We start from the raw sequence: 16054 nt of genomic DNA on the forward strand, positions 1-16054 counted from the left end.
AGGTGGCACTTGGCTGAGGAGAAATTGGGATTTCCAGTCCTGTTCCGAACCGCTCGGCGCGACCCGCACTCTGCCACCTTCTTAACATCTTTTGGGGATTTTCTCCTCCATGGAATTTTTCAGTGTTTGTTTTCCCGCAACTGCCAAACACTTTTATTCCCTGCCTGTACTCCTCGTTACAGTGTGCCTGTCTCTGACCGGATTAAAGCGGGGCCGGTGCCGCTGGCCAGTCCTGTGACAGAGTTAGTGCAGTCCGAGAAGGCTCCAGGAAGGAAGGGATGGCTTTTTTTTTTTTTTTTTTTTGGTAGAGCGATTTGATAAGCCAAATTGTATTATTAAAATCACGAAGGTTTCCAGGGCGCGCAGAAGCCCACTGACAGGTTTTCTTGTGTTTTGATAGATTTAGTGCAGTTACGGTACACTTCTCTCTCACGTGCAGTAGCTAAGACTTGAAGATTAAAGATCGCACACCTCTAGATGAGTCAAAGCCTACACTCCGGAGCAGCTAATACATTTCGTGATTGATTTCCCCGCTGTGTTGTTTCCAGTTTCAGCCTTGTGCCAGACCCCTTTCCCCTCTCGGCACATTGCAAGGGCTCAGCCCTGGTCTCCTCGGCGCATCGCGCAAGGCAGAGAGAGGAAATCTGAACCTCTGCGAGCTCATACCCAAACTCTTCTTGCAAAGCGTCTTTCTGGTCCAAAGCTCCTCAAGAAAGAAAAGTTTTAAGCCGGAGCTGACCGAAGAAGCCTTTCTGCGTGCCCGAGTGGCGAGGCTGCGCTGAGCCACCACGGTGCAAGGGGACACAAATAGCCCTCCAGACCGCAGTCGGGGTCGCTGGGGGGGGGGGACCTCGCTGCCTGCCGCGGCCAGGTCCCCGGGTCTGAGCCCCAAGACGGTGACCGCTGCGGGCCCCGGAGGGAAGGATAGGGAACCCCCCGCTGCCGGGTTCGCGCCCGGGGCTCGGCCGCCCCAGCCCGGTGCTGCCCCAGCTCGGGCCTGCAAGGGCGTCTCACCCAGCCCCTAATGGTGCCTCCCTTCCGAAACCAGCAATACCTCTTTAATCATTTCCCAAAGCTGACTTTTTTCTCCCCATTTTTTCCCCGTTGGGAAGCCGTCCTAGTTTTCGCCACTAAGCAAACTCAGGACTGCATTTAAGTTGTTCTTTATGGGATGGAAAGGGTTAATATCCGCTGTCCGTTTGGGGTTTGCTTTGGTTTTGTTTTTTTTTCCCCTTCCCTTCCCTCGAATGAATATAATCTCATTTGAGCCCCTCAACGTGATGAAAGCTATTGATTGCTGTGTAGAGCCACCGACTTTTATCAGGCTACCCCAGTCCCCTTCCCAAAAGCAAATAAATAAGAAAAGGGAAAAAAAGGAAAAAAGTAAAATTAACATATATTTTCGAAAGTGTCTCAAATACGTACAATCCCGTTTTATGTCTTCCCATTCACGTGTGTATTGATACTGTAAAAGACAAATCCTTCAGCACGGTTTTCCTCTAAATACCTTATTCATTGAAACAGGCAGTTCCACTCATTATTCCACTCCCTTAAACCCGATTCTGATGCTGGCTAAATATAGACCTTCGCCTTCCTGGGAAAGCGAATCGAATACACAGTAAGCAAAACGGTAGGTGGGGGGAGGAGGAGTAGGGTGGGAAACAGGTACACAGGACGGGGAAAAAACCTTCGATCAAAACCTTCCTTTTCTTCCCACTCCTGGTTTGTTGGGGTGGAGACAGGTTTCTCGCTTATTGCACATTATTTGCAAAGATCAAGCCTCAAACGCAATCACCTCTCCCAGAAGCAGTAGTTAAAACGCCAAAAGTTAGGGGATGGTGGTTAATAGAATTAAAACCAGATTGAATTATTTTTAAAAAAAGGTGTAATGGTGAAAAATAAGATACGTTGTTTCAGAGTTGGGAGGCGGTGTATTGTAATCAGGCCAAATTTTTAAAAGAAATACAAACTTCCATGAGGGAAAATGCCTTGACCGCATTACGGAAAAACACCGTTTCAGCCTCTCATGGCGCGGATTTTCTTTTTCTCAGTCAACGGGACGACTCTTTTTTTTGGTTGTTTTTAATTACTCGGATCTTTTGCCAGCTCGCAGCCCTCGAGGTCACCCGGGGGCGCGGAGAAGGGTCTCGGCATGCCCCGTACGGGGGGAGAGAAGGTGATACTTGCAGGCGAAAGGTACAATAGGTCCGAAACGCGCCCACCGCGCGGGGCGGTGGCCGCTCGCCCCTCGGCCAGCAGAGGTCGCCGTGCCTGCCGCCGCGCTGCCTGCGCGCTGCCTGCGCGCCCCGGCGCGGGGAGAGGCCGGCTGGGGACCGTGCCACCGGGCGGGGGACGGTCCCCCGCGGAGGGCCATGCCCCGCCGCCGCGCACTCCAAACACCGCAAATGCGCACGGGGGCTCCGCGGGGGACGAGGCCACGCCGAGTGGCGGGGGCTGCGTGGTGCGCACCCGGCCGCTGCGGACCGCGGAGAGCACGGGGAGGAGCGGGGCACGGTGGTGCTCCCCCGGCCCGGGCGAGCGGCACGCAGGGACGACACCGCAGTCCGAGGCGATTTAAGAGAAACTGGCTATTTCTAAAGGTTTTGCCCCAAACACGTGCCGCGCTGTCCGAAGCTGTCAGCATCAGCAGTAATTCCTGATAACTGCTTTTTAGTTTACTCAGATAACACACTAAATTATAACGTATACGTACACCTAGTCTCTTATATATATATATGCATGTACACAAACATCTCCACATATATGTTTATCGCCAGTTTCTTCGGTGAGAAGTGATCACCTAGCACAGTTGCATTTCTCACAGTTTATTTAAACGTCGAATATGTAAAATAACTCTGTGTGTTTGTGTTTACAACCGTATCTTTACCTCCTGACACTATCTTGAGATCATTTCAGGACAGCTTAGTTATCTCTACAAGTGGCAACTTTGGGTCCCACTTCTTGTTTGAAATAAAGCTGGAGGGTGTGTTTGCTCCCTCAGCTTCGGAAAGGAAAACATCTTGCAAACTAAGTTAGGACTCCGAGGAGGTCCGTTGTTTAGCAGCTGTCTCATCAGCAAATGCGAGTTTCAGAACTTTTTCTTGGCTGTTTCATTGCAACCAGATTTCCCCGCAGGAAGATATTCCCCGGTGGTTTTTTTTGCCTCTCTTTCACCCAAACTCGGTTGCCTTTTAAAAAAAATAGGACTTCGAAAAAAATATATTTTCCTCATGAGTAGTGATTGGAGAGCACTTAAATACTACGTTGATGAGGGCGGTGTAACAGCCCATATGGAACAGAACACAAAAATCTAAACAAATTCAAAGAGGACGTTTAAGATGGGGGGGACGAGATTCAGGAGAATTTGGGGTGGACACGCTCGGGAGTGGGTACGGTTTCGCGCGCAGACTAATGGAAAGGCACCGTGTAGCCTAAGCAGAGCCTGCCCTTTGAAAAACACACACAAAGAACTCCGTGCCCACAGGAAAGTTGCATTTTGCCTGGTTTGGGACGCTTGCAGATAACAGCCCGCGGGAGCGCGCAGCGCCGCGGGGGCCGGTGCCGGCGGGGCGGGCTGCGGGGCGCCCTGCGCTGGTGCGCAGATGAGGGAGCGGGCACTGCATCGCACCGCGCCCAGCCGCGGCCCTCCTCAGGTCCGGGCTTCCCACACCACCTCCAGGGAGCAGCGCCGCAGAGCCGCGCAAACGGCGGAGTCCGCGTCTTCTCTCTCTTTTCTTTTTTTTTTTTTTTAATAAGAATTTTAAGGATTGTCCACGGGGACAGGCAGAAATTCTTCACTTTTCTCCGCGAATCTCCATTCCCAGCCAACCTACCAAACCGTCTAAACACGGGATGCGTTTCTACTTACAGAAGGGGGAGGGGGGGCGTTGGGGAGAGAGAAAGGAAAAGGATCTAAAAGGGATAGGAAAATATAAATAGAATGAACGGAGTGTTGAAAGACAATTTAAGGTAAATATTTGTACCTTCTTCGATCTTGTGTTTAACAGAAATACACGAAGCTTTTATCCGCGATTTTAAGAGAGAAGGCTGGAGGACACACATACAGGCTATGCCCAGCCAGCCTGCCCGCCCTCCTCCCCGCTCAGGGCAGCCGCCCCTGGGCAAACCGGAGCGGTGGCTCCTGCCTAGGACAGATAAACCCTCGGAAAGGAAATAGCTGGATTAACACCACCACCACCACCACCGCCCCCCCCCCCCCCAAAAAAAATACATATATATACACACATAGAAATGGTAAATAAGGGATGGCAAGCCCGAGAGGAGGTAGGGGTGGAGGAGCCCGAGCGGGGCCGGGAAGGAAAATGAAAGGTGTGACGGGAGATAAGCGGCAGGGATAGAGGAGAGCGACAAGAAGAAAGTATAAAGGGAAATACAAATGAGGAGCGAGGAAAAGTTGCCTCCGAGAGCCCGAGCCGGGGCCGCCGCGCCTCCAGACGCTGAAATATGATAATCAGAACAGCTGCGCCGCGCCGCCCGCAGCCAATGGGCGCCGCGCAGGCGTGACGTCCCCGCGCATGACGTCAGGCCAATGGCGAGCGGGCTGAGTTGGAGCAGAGAAGTTTGAGTAAGAGATAAGGGCGAAGCGAGTGCCCGAGACGCCAGCGCCCAGTCCGGCACCGCCGCGCCGCCGCACCGCACTGCGCCGTTCCCGCACCGCTCCCGCACCGCTCCCGCACCGCTCCCGCACCGCTCCCGCACCGCACCGCACCGCTCCCGCACCGCACCGCACCGCAGCGCGCGGCCGGACCCTGCCGCGCCCCCGGCGCCGCGCCGCGCCCCGCACCGCGCCGCACCGCGCGCCCCCTGCTCTCTCCGCAGCCCTGACAGTGTCTCCCACGCCGGTGGTGTTTCGTTTTGCCTTTTTTTTTTTTTTAATTTCGAGTCTCTAGTTGGGTCTTTTTTGCATTTGTTATCAGTACTTCTACTTTTTTTTTTTTCTTTTTCTTTTTTTTTTTTTTAGCGACAGCTCTCAAACCTGCTTTGGGGTCTTAAAACGAAACCGTACACCATTTCACTGTGGACATTACACCCTCTTACAGATATGGGAGACATGGGAGACCCACCAAAAAGTAAGGCGGAATTTTTACCGTTGTTGGAATAAATGTGCTGTCTATTGTAATCGTCTCAGGCAGGCGAACTGCTAAAGAGCTGAACTTCATTTGAATGGTAGAGAAGGTGCCTTTGTTGCCATGCCTGCATGCTTGCTGTGTTTTAACCTCGTAGCCTTGTATGTTAGTAGCCTGGGGTCCTGTTCTCTTTTAAAGTTTGGGGAGCAGGCAGGATTTTAGTGGGATCTTCAACCACAGAGCCTTAAATTCTCCTCGTGCTAGACTGCGGTGAGGCTGTCTGACTACCCAGCACCTAGTCTATCTGGGGGAATTAGTATTAGACTTGCAAAAGAGAGCAAGTGACAACCGTAATGATGCTTGTTCTTGCTAGCAGCCTCGAGTCCCCTCTTCTATGGCAAGGGGCTGAATGAGAAGCGCACCTAGCCACGCGTTCATCATTTCCAGTCAGAGCCTCTTAAAAAATGAAATCAAACACATAGGTACTCTCCCCGTAAGGAAAGGAACCCAAGCAAGCAAACAATAAAATAAAAATAAATCAACGAGGGAGTTTGGAGATTTGATTCCGTGCAAAGCTTGCGAAATGAGGACCTTCACCCCGAAGACTGTTCACATCTGCATTTTAACATATGTTCTGCCTCCTTTATAAACGAGGCAAGGTTTTGATGGCACACTTCAATTACCATCCAAAAGTGTAATACTCTTCAAAAAAACCCCAACAACAACACTCCCAGAGTACGCCCTATAAAGGAACGACACTAAAAGTGTGTTTATCTCTGTAGGAGAGTAAACGGTTAGTCAATCATGTATTTATTTTCATTTCAGAAAAACGCCTGATTTCCCTATGTGTTGGTTGCGGCAATCAAATTCACGATCAGTATATTCTGAGGGTTTCTCCGGATTTGGAATGGCATGCGGCGTGTTTGAAGTGTGCAGAGTGTAATCAGTATTTGGACGAGACCTGTACGTGCTTTGTTAGGGATGGCAAAACCTACTGTAAAAGAGATTATATCAGGTACGCCATTTACGTTGTTTAATTCTTCGGTGAGATTTCTTTTTTGTTGTTGTTTTTTTTTTAACTTCATAAATCTGACAGAGGCGGGAAGACGTAAAATTATGAGAAATATGGTGAAAAGACGATTGGTATGTTTTTAAGTGATTTCCGCATAGATAGATAAGAGAGGAAAAAAGTTAGGGTAGTCAAGTTTTTTATTCCATAGATTCAAATGCAAATTTCTGTATAAATAAAACCACGTTCGGGAACTGTGGGTCCTCTTGAGGACTTTGGCAATGCACCCTGTGATTGTAACAAAGTAAGAAATCGTAGGTAATGGAGAATATTTTCAATAGTGTAGATATTACGAGCAATACGGAACTGATCGGGTTTTAACACAACCTGAGAAAAGCATCTGTGTTTTTGCAAAGGCATAATGGCATTCGTAAGAAAGGCCCTTCAAGCATGTATGCTGTAAGAATAAATACACGGGGGGAAAAAATACGCTATTTAAACTAGGCCTATCAAAAAAAAAAAAAAAAAGCAAAATAAAAACAAACCCGAAGTTTTCTTCAGAATAAATGATCCTTTTATGGGGAGGTTAAAACCTAGACCAAAATGTTTCTTCGCTAAAATAACTGACATTTAATCTTTTTAAATATTAACCCCTTTGGTGATATCTGACTGCCTTTTCTTTCTTATCTTATCTGTACTGATGAATTAGACAGAGCAGATCAAATTGCCCATCATCTGTTCGCGAACAATTGGGTATATTTAGATAATGGAACCGCTTCCTTCCTCACATTAAAATCTGGTAACTGATAAAATGTGAGAGTTGCCAATCCTGACACGATAGAGAAACCAAAGCAGGAATTTCGAGTGTGTTTATTATTTGTGCTCCTGGGTCATGCTGATCCATTTCAGTATCATCTACTGGGTTTGCCAAACCAGAACTTTGTATGACACTGAGGTATGGACAGTATTTTTTTTTATAGAAAGTTTTTTTGGAGCAATACCTACCTAGCTACCAAAGAAATCTCTTCTATTTTCTTTGTAATTCTGAATTTAAATAAAGCACTTGAGTCTTTCCTTCTTCAGTGCACAACTCATATGCCGATCATGCCTGCAAGACATGTTGTGAGATTTTTCTCAAAGTTTTACCACGGCGAAAAAGAGCCCCCATTTTTTTTTCTTTCTTTACTTTTAAATGCACTTTGGAGCTATGCTTTTAAATGTTGTCATTTCACTAATTTCAAATGAAAGGAAAACGTTTGGACTGAGATGTGCTCACTTATCTCCTGCAACAACTCAGCGGGCGAAATCTAAAAAAAAAAATGCAGCTCTTTTAAGTTAATACGGAATACATTTCATTTGCTACAACTTTAAAAGTAAGATGTACGTTATCTGCCAGTCGACTTTGAATTAGACCGTGATCCAATCTATAATTGTCAGACGTGGGCAACCCCCTCAACTTCTGTACCTATTAATGCATACACTTTGCGATCGCTCTGTTCTTTTGCCGTTCATCTGTTTGTTTGTTTTTCAAAACATTATAATTCGGAAATACATAGCTCATCATATAGGATGAGTACACCTCTATAGCCATAGCAGCTAAAGATGTGTATAAACAAACAGCTATACCCACAAGCATACATCGCAGACTGTATTTCTAAGGAAGCGTACTGGTGAGGAGATGTGGGGGGATGAATATTAGCTCGGTTTTATGAACAGCTTTTACAGTTCTGTGGACCGTGTGCGTGCATATGTGCGTGTATCCGTACATTTGCGGAAAGATGTTAATTTTACTTAATACCAGGGAGGCTGGCTAAGGAGCACCCGGTGGGAGCAGAGAGACTGTGCAGCTCTAGACACCCAAGTTGGAGCATTTTCTCATATTCATTTACTGGTTGGTGAACTGTCTCTCTCTGCTCCACGGGAGACGAGGAACCCGCCACCCACTCCAGCGTGTAACCCCAGAAACCCATTATTTGCCGTGTGGGGCTATCAGCGAGAAGTTGCCTGTTCAGTGGTGCCGGAGGGCTTGAGCCCCGGCTCAAGGTGGGAGCGCCAGCAGGAGGGGCAGGGAGGCTGAGGTAGGGACAGGCTGCAGAGCCAAAGCACCCAACATGCCTTTTAGTAGGGGGCGAGGAGGGAGAGTTACACTACTGTTTATGTGACCGTGTATACATATAAGGGGGTGTGTGTGTATGCCTATATTGTTGTATAAAATGAACCTGGGGAGAGAGGACAAGGGGAAGAGCCGCGGCCCCTGGAAGAGCCGCCCCTGGCGCGTCCCGGAGGCTAAACTGCCGGCAGTCCGGGCACGTATTTAACCGGCAGAAGCCCTGGGCGTGTTCCTCGCAAAAATAACACCATTTGGCGAGGCCGGTACGTTTGTGTGTGGGGAGTGGATGGCAGCTTCGCCAGCCTCGCCTTTCCCTTTTGTAGCCGGGAGGTCCTGTTCAGCCCCGGGCCAGGCTAGGTCAGGTCCTCCCCCCGCGCCGTGAGGAAGGAGGGAGAGGGCAGGGACGGCCCCTCGCCTGGTGCGGCTCCGGCTCTAGAGCAGGAGGGAAAGGTCGACACCTCCTCGGGAAGGAAGGGGGTCGCTTTTTTGTTTCCCCCCCCCTGTTTCACCTTGCATCTCTGCCGCCTCTTCCCTCCCCGCTCTCCTTGCCCACCGGTGTGTCCCGGTCCCCAACGCCTTTTACGGCGTGGGGGCCAGAACATTGGCAGCAAACGAATCCGTTTTATTCCTTTCCTCTTCTGGCTTCTGTATTTTCAAGGCTTGTTTAACTAGCGGGCTACGCGGGGCCACGGGGCTGCCCAGGAGCGGGATTGAAAACCTCTCTCTCTTTTTCCTTTGCCTTTCTTCCCCCCACCCTCCCTTCCCTGGCCTCCCTTTCCCCCTCCCTTGCTCTCCCTCCTTCACTCCCTTCTCCTTCTTTCTGGGCTGGGCCCTGCTCAGGTTATACGGCATCAAGTGCGCCAAGTGCAGCATCGGCTTCAGCAAGAATGACTTCGTGATGCGCGCCCGCTCCAAGGTGTACCACATCGAGTGTTTCCGCTGCGTGGCCTGCAGCCGCCAGCTCATCCCCGGCGATGAATTCGCGCTGCGGGAGGACGGCCTCTTCTGCCGGGCGGACCACGACGTGGTGGAGAGGGCCAGCCTGGGCGCCGGGGACCCCCTCAGCCCCCTGCACCCCGCCCGGCCGCTGCAGATGGCAGGTACCGCCCGCACTCGGCGCCGCGGAAGCCCGCGGGGTTTGGCGCTGCCCGGCCCGGCGCCTGGCGCAGGGACGGGGGTGGGGGGGGCGGCGCCCATTTGCAGGGGGCTCCGCGCCCCCGCGGAAAGGCGGCCCAGAGCGTACGCGCCCGCGGAGTCCGGCGGCAGCCACGCGCCCCACGCCCGGGGCTGCCGCGGGTCTGGCTGCTGCCAGAAACGAACGCGTATGCGGTACGCGTGGGGCGGAGACACCTGCGCGGGGGGCCGCACCCCCCCAGCCCGCAACCCTCCTGCTCTCACCGCGCAGCGGGTGCGGGGGTTGTCCCCCTCCCCCGAGCCCGGGACAGCCGGGAGCTTCAGTCGGAGGGGGACGAGCCGCTGCAGGGAGCAGGTCTGGGGCAAAGCACAGACGCTTCTGCCTCCGGAGCGTGTGGAAAAGCAGTTCTAAGCATCGGTGGAGGCGGAGGCCGAAAAGAGAGAGACTTCATAACTACAGGCGAGCACTTAGGCTGTAATTTAAAACTGTCAACAAGCTAATCTTCGGTAATTGCCTTTTAAAGTGACTCTGCCTTCTTGAAACGTTTTATGTGATTTGATGAGAATTTCATCTTAAAACTCAGCATTGTGTAACTTCAGGGTCGCCCCACCTTACAACTTTGCTTACACTTTCAGTTCTCGACGGGTACATCAGATGCTCAGAGACGCTTAGCTTCAGGAGGCGGCACGTCTCTGAAGCATATTAGGCTGGACAGCACGAGGTTGGCCGGCGTTACTGCTGTGCGAGTAACCGTAACTCAAAAGGTTATTTACAAACACAGCTATGTTTAAGCGGCTCGTTTCCCGTTTCTGAGATACTTTTAGGTGACATATCTATATATAGGGAGAAATAATCCCGTAGCTGATCATGGCAGAATTTTAGAGAGATTGTGCGTGGTCCCTACAGTGTGTATGTGCATGTCTCCAAAAGGCATATTGTTTCGGCAGGTACAATACTGCTCAGATTTGAAGCCTTCGTATTTTTTTCTTCGCATTTGCTGATTTATTGTTATAATCACAAAGGTCAGAACCCGACTGTACAAAAGCGAGCACTTCTGCATATAACTAACCAGACTTCTAGAAAAAAAAAAAAGTAGTTATTTTATTTTATTTTTCCTTTGACTGGGTCAAATTACATCTAGATAGCTACAGCTGCACGATAGACAGAAGAATAGCAGAATCACACGAATGCTTTTAGCTCTTGATGTGACGCTACCCGTAGATTTGCATTTCTTGGCGGTTTCCACGAGTTGCTGGGTTTGCTCCCCTTTTAAAGAATTGGCGAAACACTCATTTTTTTTGAGTATTCATCAGAAGTCGACATAAAGTCACCTAGCACTTCCACTTTCTAAGATAGACCACCGTCTTCCGAGCTCTGGGATACGGGGTTCCCACAGGATTTTCCTCCACGGTCATCGCGCAGCGGATTTGGCTTGTTTTGCTTTGGTTTGGAAGCATCAAACCGCCGGTAGATGTTGCACGTTATCGCAGCCTCTGGCTAAACTGAGCTAGATTCAGTATACAAGAAGCAGTCCCAAATTATGATTAATTTAGGACGTATTCTTTCACTAATTTTCGGGCCAAAAATCTGGTTTGGTGGTTTGTCAGGAAATAAATACATAAAAGGCTCCCCCTCCTTTCCTAACGCACGCACACCTTAGCGAACTCGCCCTCCCCTGTCAAATATCGTAGAGGTTCAAGCTTCTGTCAGTAACGGGTTTAGGGGGGGTGGTTTGTTTTTGCAAATTAATTATCTGTGGAATCAGAAATGTCAGCCCTGTCACTCCACCAGTGCATAAAGCAGAGGAGGCTGCAGGAGTTCCGATAGATCTGACTGCTTGAATGGCCTTTGAAAGAGGGTTCATCACTACCCCCTCTGCCTCCCCCTGTCCCACCAGCTTAGATTCATAGACTCTGCAGACTCCCTGCTTCCTACTCATGGGGACACTGTTCCTCCCTTCCCCTTCCCTTACAGCAGAACCTATCTCTGCCAGACAGCCAGCTCTGCGACCCCACGTCCACAAGCAGCCCGAGAAGACCACCCGAGTCCGGACTGTCCTTAATGAAAAACAGCTTCACACCTTGAGGACCTGCTACGCTGCCAACCCCAGACCTGACGCCCTCATGAAAGAGCAGCTGGTAGAAATGACTGGCCTCAGCCCGAGGGTCATCAGGGTTTGGTTTCAAAACAAGCGCTGCAAGGACAAAAAAAGGAGCATTATGATGAAGCAACTTCAGCAGCAGCAACCCAATGACAAAACTGTAAGTGGCTTCAGCCTCTGACCGTGCGCTGCCTTCCTCCCAGGGAGAAACGTCTGGGCTGTGTCCAGCCCGGCCGGCCTCTGGGGTCGGTTTGACGCTTTTGATTTTCTGGGAGCTCCCTTAAAACAAAGAAAGTGATACCGTTTAACTATTACCCGCTTGTTTCTGCTGTCAGTGCAATTAGAACAGACCACAGCGAGAAGCCGATATAGGCTGCTCAGGCGAACACATGTCTTTTTGTGGGGCTAAGGATACGCAGTGGATTAAAGTAATTTCTCTGCTGCGTGAATTGCGACCTGCAGAGTTTATGGGAAGTAATAAGCCCAGCCTTGTGTAATATTTATATTGGAAATGCAACGGACTCCTTGAGGGGAAAATTATGTTTTCCCCCTCCTCAATGTTTTTAAACAGGCGTAAGCCCACAAGTAAAACCGACATGTAAAAGGGAAATTTGATGTCTTTTCTTAGTACTTTATATAGTACAATGTGTATGTGTGTGTTTGTCAGTGCACTCACTGTATAAAAAGACAAATGCAGTGCAAAGTTTTTGGAATGACCATCGTGTTTACAGGTTACTTAGAACATATATAGTTCTCGCACAGAAATATATTGAGTTTTTGTCTGCAGGCATATGCATGTGTGATGCAAAGAGGTGGAAAACGCTGGGTTCAGCAGAGCAAACTGGCTGTCTCCATTTTAAGCCAACTTTTTTTTTTTTTTTTTCCCGTTGTTGTTAGCCCACTCGAAGAAGAGTCTGTTATTCTCCCTGTGTATATTGACTGACCTGAGAATGACTATTAATTCATAAGGCTGCCTAGTTAAGTGGAATTTAAGGAGTTTCGTTTTACCCTCTTGGAATGCAATAAAACACGGTGTTATTAACTCGCCTGAACAATCTGTTCGTCGAGGCTTGGAGTTGTTTAGTACAACAGTGCCTGCACCACAGGGCGTACTGGGAGGGCTGGGGTTTCCTTTTTTTTTTTTTTTTTTTTTTTTTGTGGAAAGAGCACGTTACTGATGTACCCCAGGTTTGCCGTGCAGTGGATATACGATCCAGTTAAGGTCACGCAGAACAAAACCAGCCTGGATGCGACAGAGAAAGGCAGCGTGATTAACCGTTTCTTGTACCGAGCCGTGCATCGGCAGCCAAGATACGGAGCGCTCGTGTTTAACAAAGCTTGGGGCGGAGGGGGTATGCCTTGGGAGAAATAGGGGGATTAAAGGGAAAGAAAGTAAACTTCCACCGTGATAAATGCAGCGAGTAGAAATAGTCTGACCTAGAGTAGAATAGAGTAAGACATTCACAGCAGATTAACAAAGCAAATACAAGCGACTGTATAGATAAGATAGAAAGCAGTTTATTGACTCAGCGCTTATATACAATAAAGTTAACCAAGCTCATTAACATCTTTTGCTGGGCTGTTTACAGAATATCCAAGGGATGACAGGAACTCCGATGGTGGCTGCTAGTCCGGAGAGACATGACGGTGGCTTACAGGCGAACCCGGTGGAGGTGCAGAGTTACCAGCCGCCCTGGAAAGTACTGAGTGACTTCGCATTGCAGAGTGACATAGACCAACCTGCTTTTCAGCAACTAGTAAGTGTCGGTTCCCAGCCGGAGGAGGCTAGCCTGTACGCGGGGCAGAGCAACGGAGGTTTCTCTAAATGTGCCGGGTGCCTTCAGAGAGATGACAAACCCAGACTAGCGGGTTTTCCTGAAATGGCAAGGTAGGCATGATGGCACTCTGTCAATGCGGCGAACTCAACTGATTTAAGAGGGCCTGCTGCAAACCCTACCTTAGTGCACAGCAGAGCTCTTCCCGAGGTGAGTTGCGCAGGAGCCAGATGAGGCCCGACCCAGGTCTGAGACTAAGTAAGCTCACACACCCCTGCAAACTGAAAGCATCTCTATCCGGAGAACTAAAACACCCTTCACGTGTCATTTAATTGTATGCACATTTATGACAGCAGTTTCTAAAATTCGCCCCTCCCCCCTTCGGGCCAATTTTGCCTTTACGCAGTAGGGTGAGTTTTGCAATGTCAGCTTGTGCCCTTGTTTTGTCACACAAACATGAACAGCTTAATTAAATTTTTGAAGTCCTTTTATTAAGCATGTACCTCTAGATAGACTTAATGTATCTATACATATACATACAAATACATACATATATATAGATTACATTAAAAGTTGTGCTTTGGAAAGGGAATTGTTAGTACGTGTTCACATGAAAAATTCAAACAATATAATAAACTGCATTAAGCCAAAAGGAAACAGAGCTTTTAGAATAAATTCTGTTCTTAACTCACTTCCTTATGCCTATGTCATTTGGCAGCTTATATTGGGACCATATAATTTACAAAATTTAGGCCAAACAAGGTGAATTAAGGACAGAAGTTAAGCCTTAACTCAATTTCCTGGCCTAAATGAGTTAAAACCAGATCTTTAAAATAATGAAGTATGTTGTGTATGGTTTTCAAGTGATTCAAAATAGCACTTAATTAAGAAAAATTAACATATAGACCCTTTTTTTTTTTTTTTTTTTTATCTGTTGGGCATTTTCTCGACACAAAGTGATGGAAGATGAAGGCTTGTAGCCACGTCTAGAATGGTTTTCAGACCTTTAGTTTAGCATCACTCTGTCTTGTAGGATTGCTTTTCTTTTGCCCAGTGGCAGGCTGCAGCATGCTTCCCTGCCCTGGCACGCTGTGCTCACTCGGGAAGTTGGCGCACAGCAGCAGGGCTGTTTGCACCATCTTGCTCTAGAGCAACCACCGGTTTTCCTGCTTTAATCAAGCTGTCAAACAGACACAAAAAAAATTGATCTCCCTCGGCTGCCTTACTTATTGTGCCTTAACAGAACAGGAGACTTTAAAAACCTTTGATGCAGTGAGTTTTTGTATGGAGTAGTTCTAAAAAAAAAGCAGAATGGAAGATGGATAGGCCATATACACACATGCATATGGGTAGGCAGATCATTAGATAGACAGATGAATATCGATATATCTCGGACATAATGTCTGATACTGAAAAGAGTTAAAATAAAGAATTGTGGATGGAACAGACAGTTCATCGACCGTTCAAGGCAGTCTCTAATCTGGAAAGGGTCTTAATCACAGGATCGGCCAGCTAAATAGGTGCCAAAGAAATGCCTTTGAATTAGCAAAGCTCCACCCTTCAAATCATGCCTTTTCCCAACGCTGCTCCTAAATTAACGGGAGCTGCGAGGCACATTAGGAGGGAGAAGTGTGACCTTTTTTATCAAACTAGCTCTCGTTAAAAAGAGATAGCATCCGCTTCAAATCACAAATGAAAGAGGATGGCTTATTTCAAATGCCTTGTGTTCCTGGATGCTCCTTCCAGATTTATTTTAGTATGTGCACGAAAGGAGAAAAAAGTAACCTTGTAGTTTCTTGTCAAAAAAACACATGCATGCTTAAATAATTGACGAGAACATTCTGCTGGGATTGCCACTCTTGCAAGGCAGGGAAGAAGGCCTCGTTAATAAGTTTGTTTGTTTATTTGCTTGATTTTTTAGTTTGGTGGTTTTTTTAAGTTTTTTTTAAACCCGTTTTTTTTTTTTACTGCGATTTGGCCGGCGGCCTGAAGAAGGATCCTGTGAAGTCAATGGGGAAGCTAAACAAAGCAACAAACAGTGACATAGCCTCCCGTGGAGATGTATCAGGCCGTTCGGCTGCATGCCTGTGTATTTATTTTTGCGTTCTTCCTTGCCTTTGCCTGCTACATTTCTTTGATTGTTACAGTTGTAACAACACTTCTTTTTCTTACTTTTCTTCCTCTTTTTTTTTTTTTTATTTTTTTTTATTTTTGGCAGGTTAATTTTTCAGAAGGAGGACCCGGTTCCAATTCTACTGGAAGTGAAGTAGCATCAATGTCCTCTCAGCTGCCAGATACGCCCAACAGCATGGTAGCCAGTCCTATTGAGGCATGAGGAACATTCATTCAGATTTCTGTTGTTGTTTCTGCCCTTACCCTCAGCCCTGTTGGAGAGAGTGGGAAAGTGATCGCGTTGGGACTCCGAAATTTAGTGGGAAAAAGTGTTTAACAACCGTGTCATGAACCTAGCAAGGAACCACTCAATGAAATGAACGGAGTCATGTTTGAAAAGACAAGGTGATATGGTAGCAACACTGTGAAGACAATCATGGGATCTTACTAAAATAAATACTTAAAAAAAAAAAACCACCCACCACGCTATTCAATGATCAGAGGAGGATCGAAAAGACGTTTTCAAAACGTAAAGGATTTGTATTCGTGGATCTCAAAAAGAAAAAGTGGAAAAAATTATCTTTTCATTTGACTGCACATCTTAGGGAGAAACCAAGGTAGAGGGACGTTCTATCCAGTCCCTCCCAATCTGAATGGTGCTGTTTCTATATTGGGGATCGCCTTGCCAAACGGAGCTCCATTAGGCTTTCCATCATCAGGAAAGA

At 48.0% G+C, this 16054-nt stretch overlaps 1 protein-coding gene across 1 annotated transcript; it reads left to right on the forward strand.

Moving 5' to 3' along the window:
* The first annotated feature begins 5062 nt into the window (after positions 1-5062).
* ISL1 (ISL LIM homeobox 1) lies at positions 5063-15552 on the forward strand. Its single transcript, XM_068423680.1, has 6 exons — positions 5063-5090; positions 5913-6102; positions 9047-9306; positions 11316-11602; positions 13032-13199; positions 15436-15552. The coding sequence occupies exons 1-6, from the start codon at positions 5063-5065 to the stop codon at positions 15550-15552; spliced, it is 1050 nt and encodes a 349-aa protein (XP_068279781.1).
* Positions 15553-16054: the final 502 nt, after the last annotated feature.

The sequence above is a fragment of the Nyctibius grandis genome, chromosome Z, assembly GCF_013368605.1.
Source record: "Nyctibius grandis isolate bNycGra1 chromosome Z, bNycGra1.pri, whole genome shotgun sequence".
NCBI classification, from domain to species: Eukaryota; Metazoa; Chordata; class Aves; order Nyctibiiformes; family Nyctibiidae; genus Nyctibius; species Nyctibius grandis.

Bases quoted from the DNA above. Each gene is read 5' to 3' on its own strand.
- ISL1 (XM_068423680.1), top strand. From the start codon at position 5,063: ATGGGAGACATGGGAGACCCACCAAAAA. The intron at 11,603-13,031 runs GTAAGTGGCTTC...GGCTGTTTACAG, and splicing joins AGCAACCCAATGACAAAACT to AATATCCAAGGGATGACAGG. The intron at 13,200-15,435 runs GTAAGTGTCGGT...TATTTTTGGCAG, and splicing joins AACCTGCTTTTCAGCAACTA to GTTAATTTTTCAGAAGGAGG.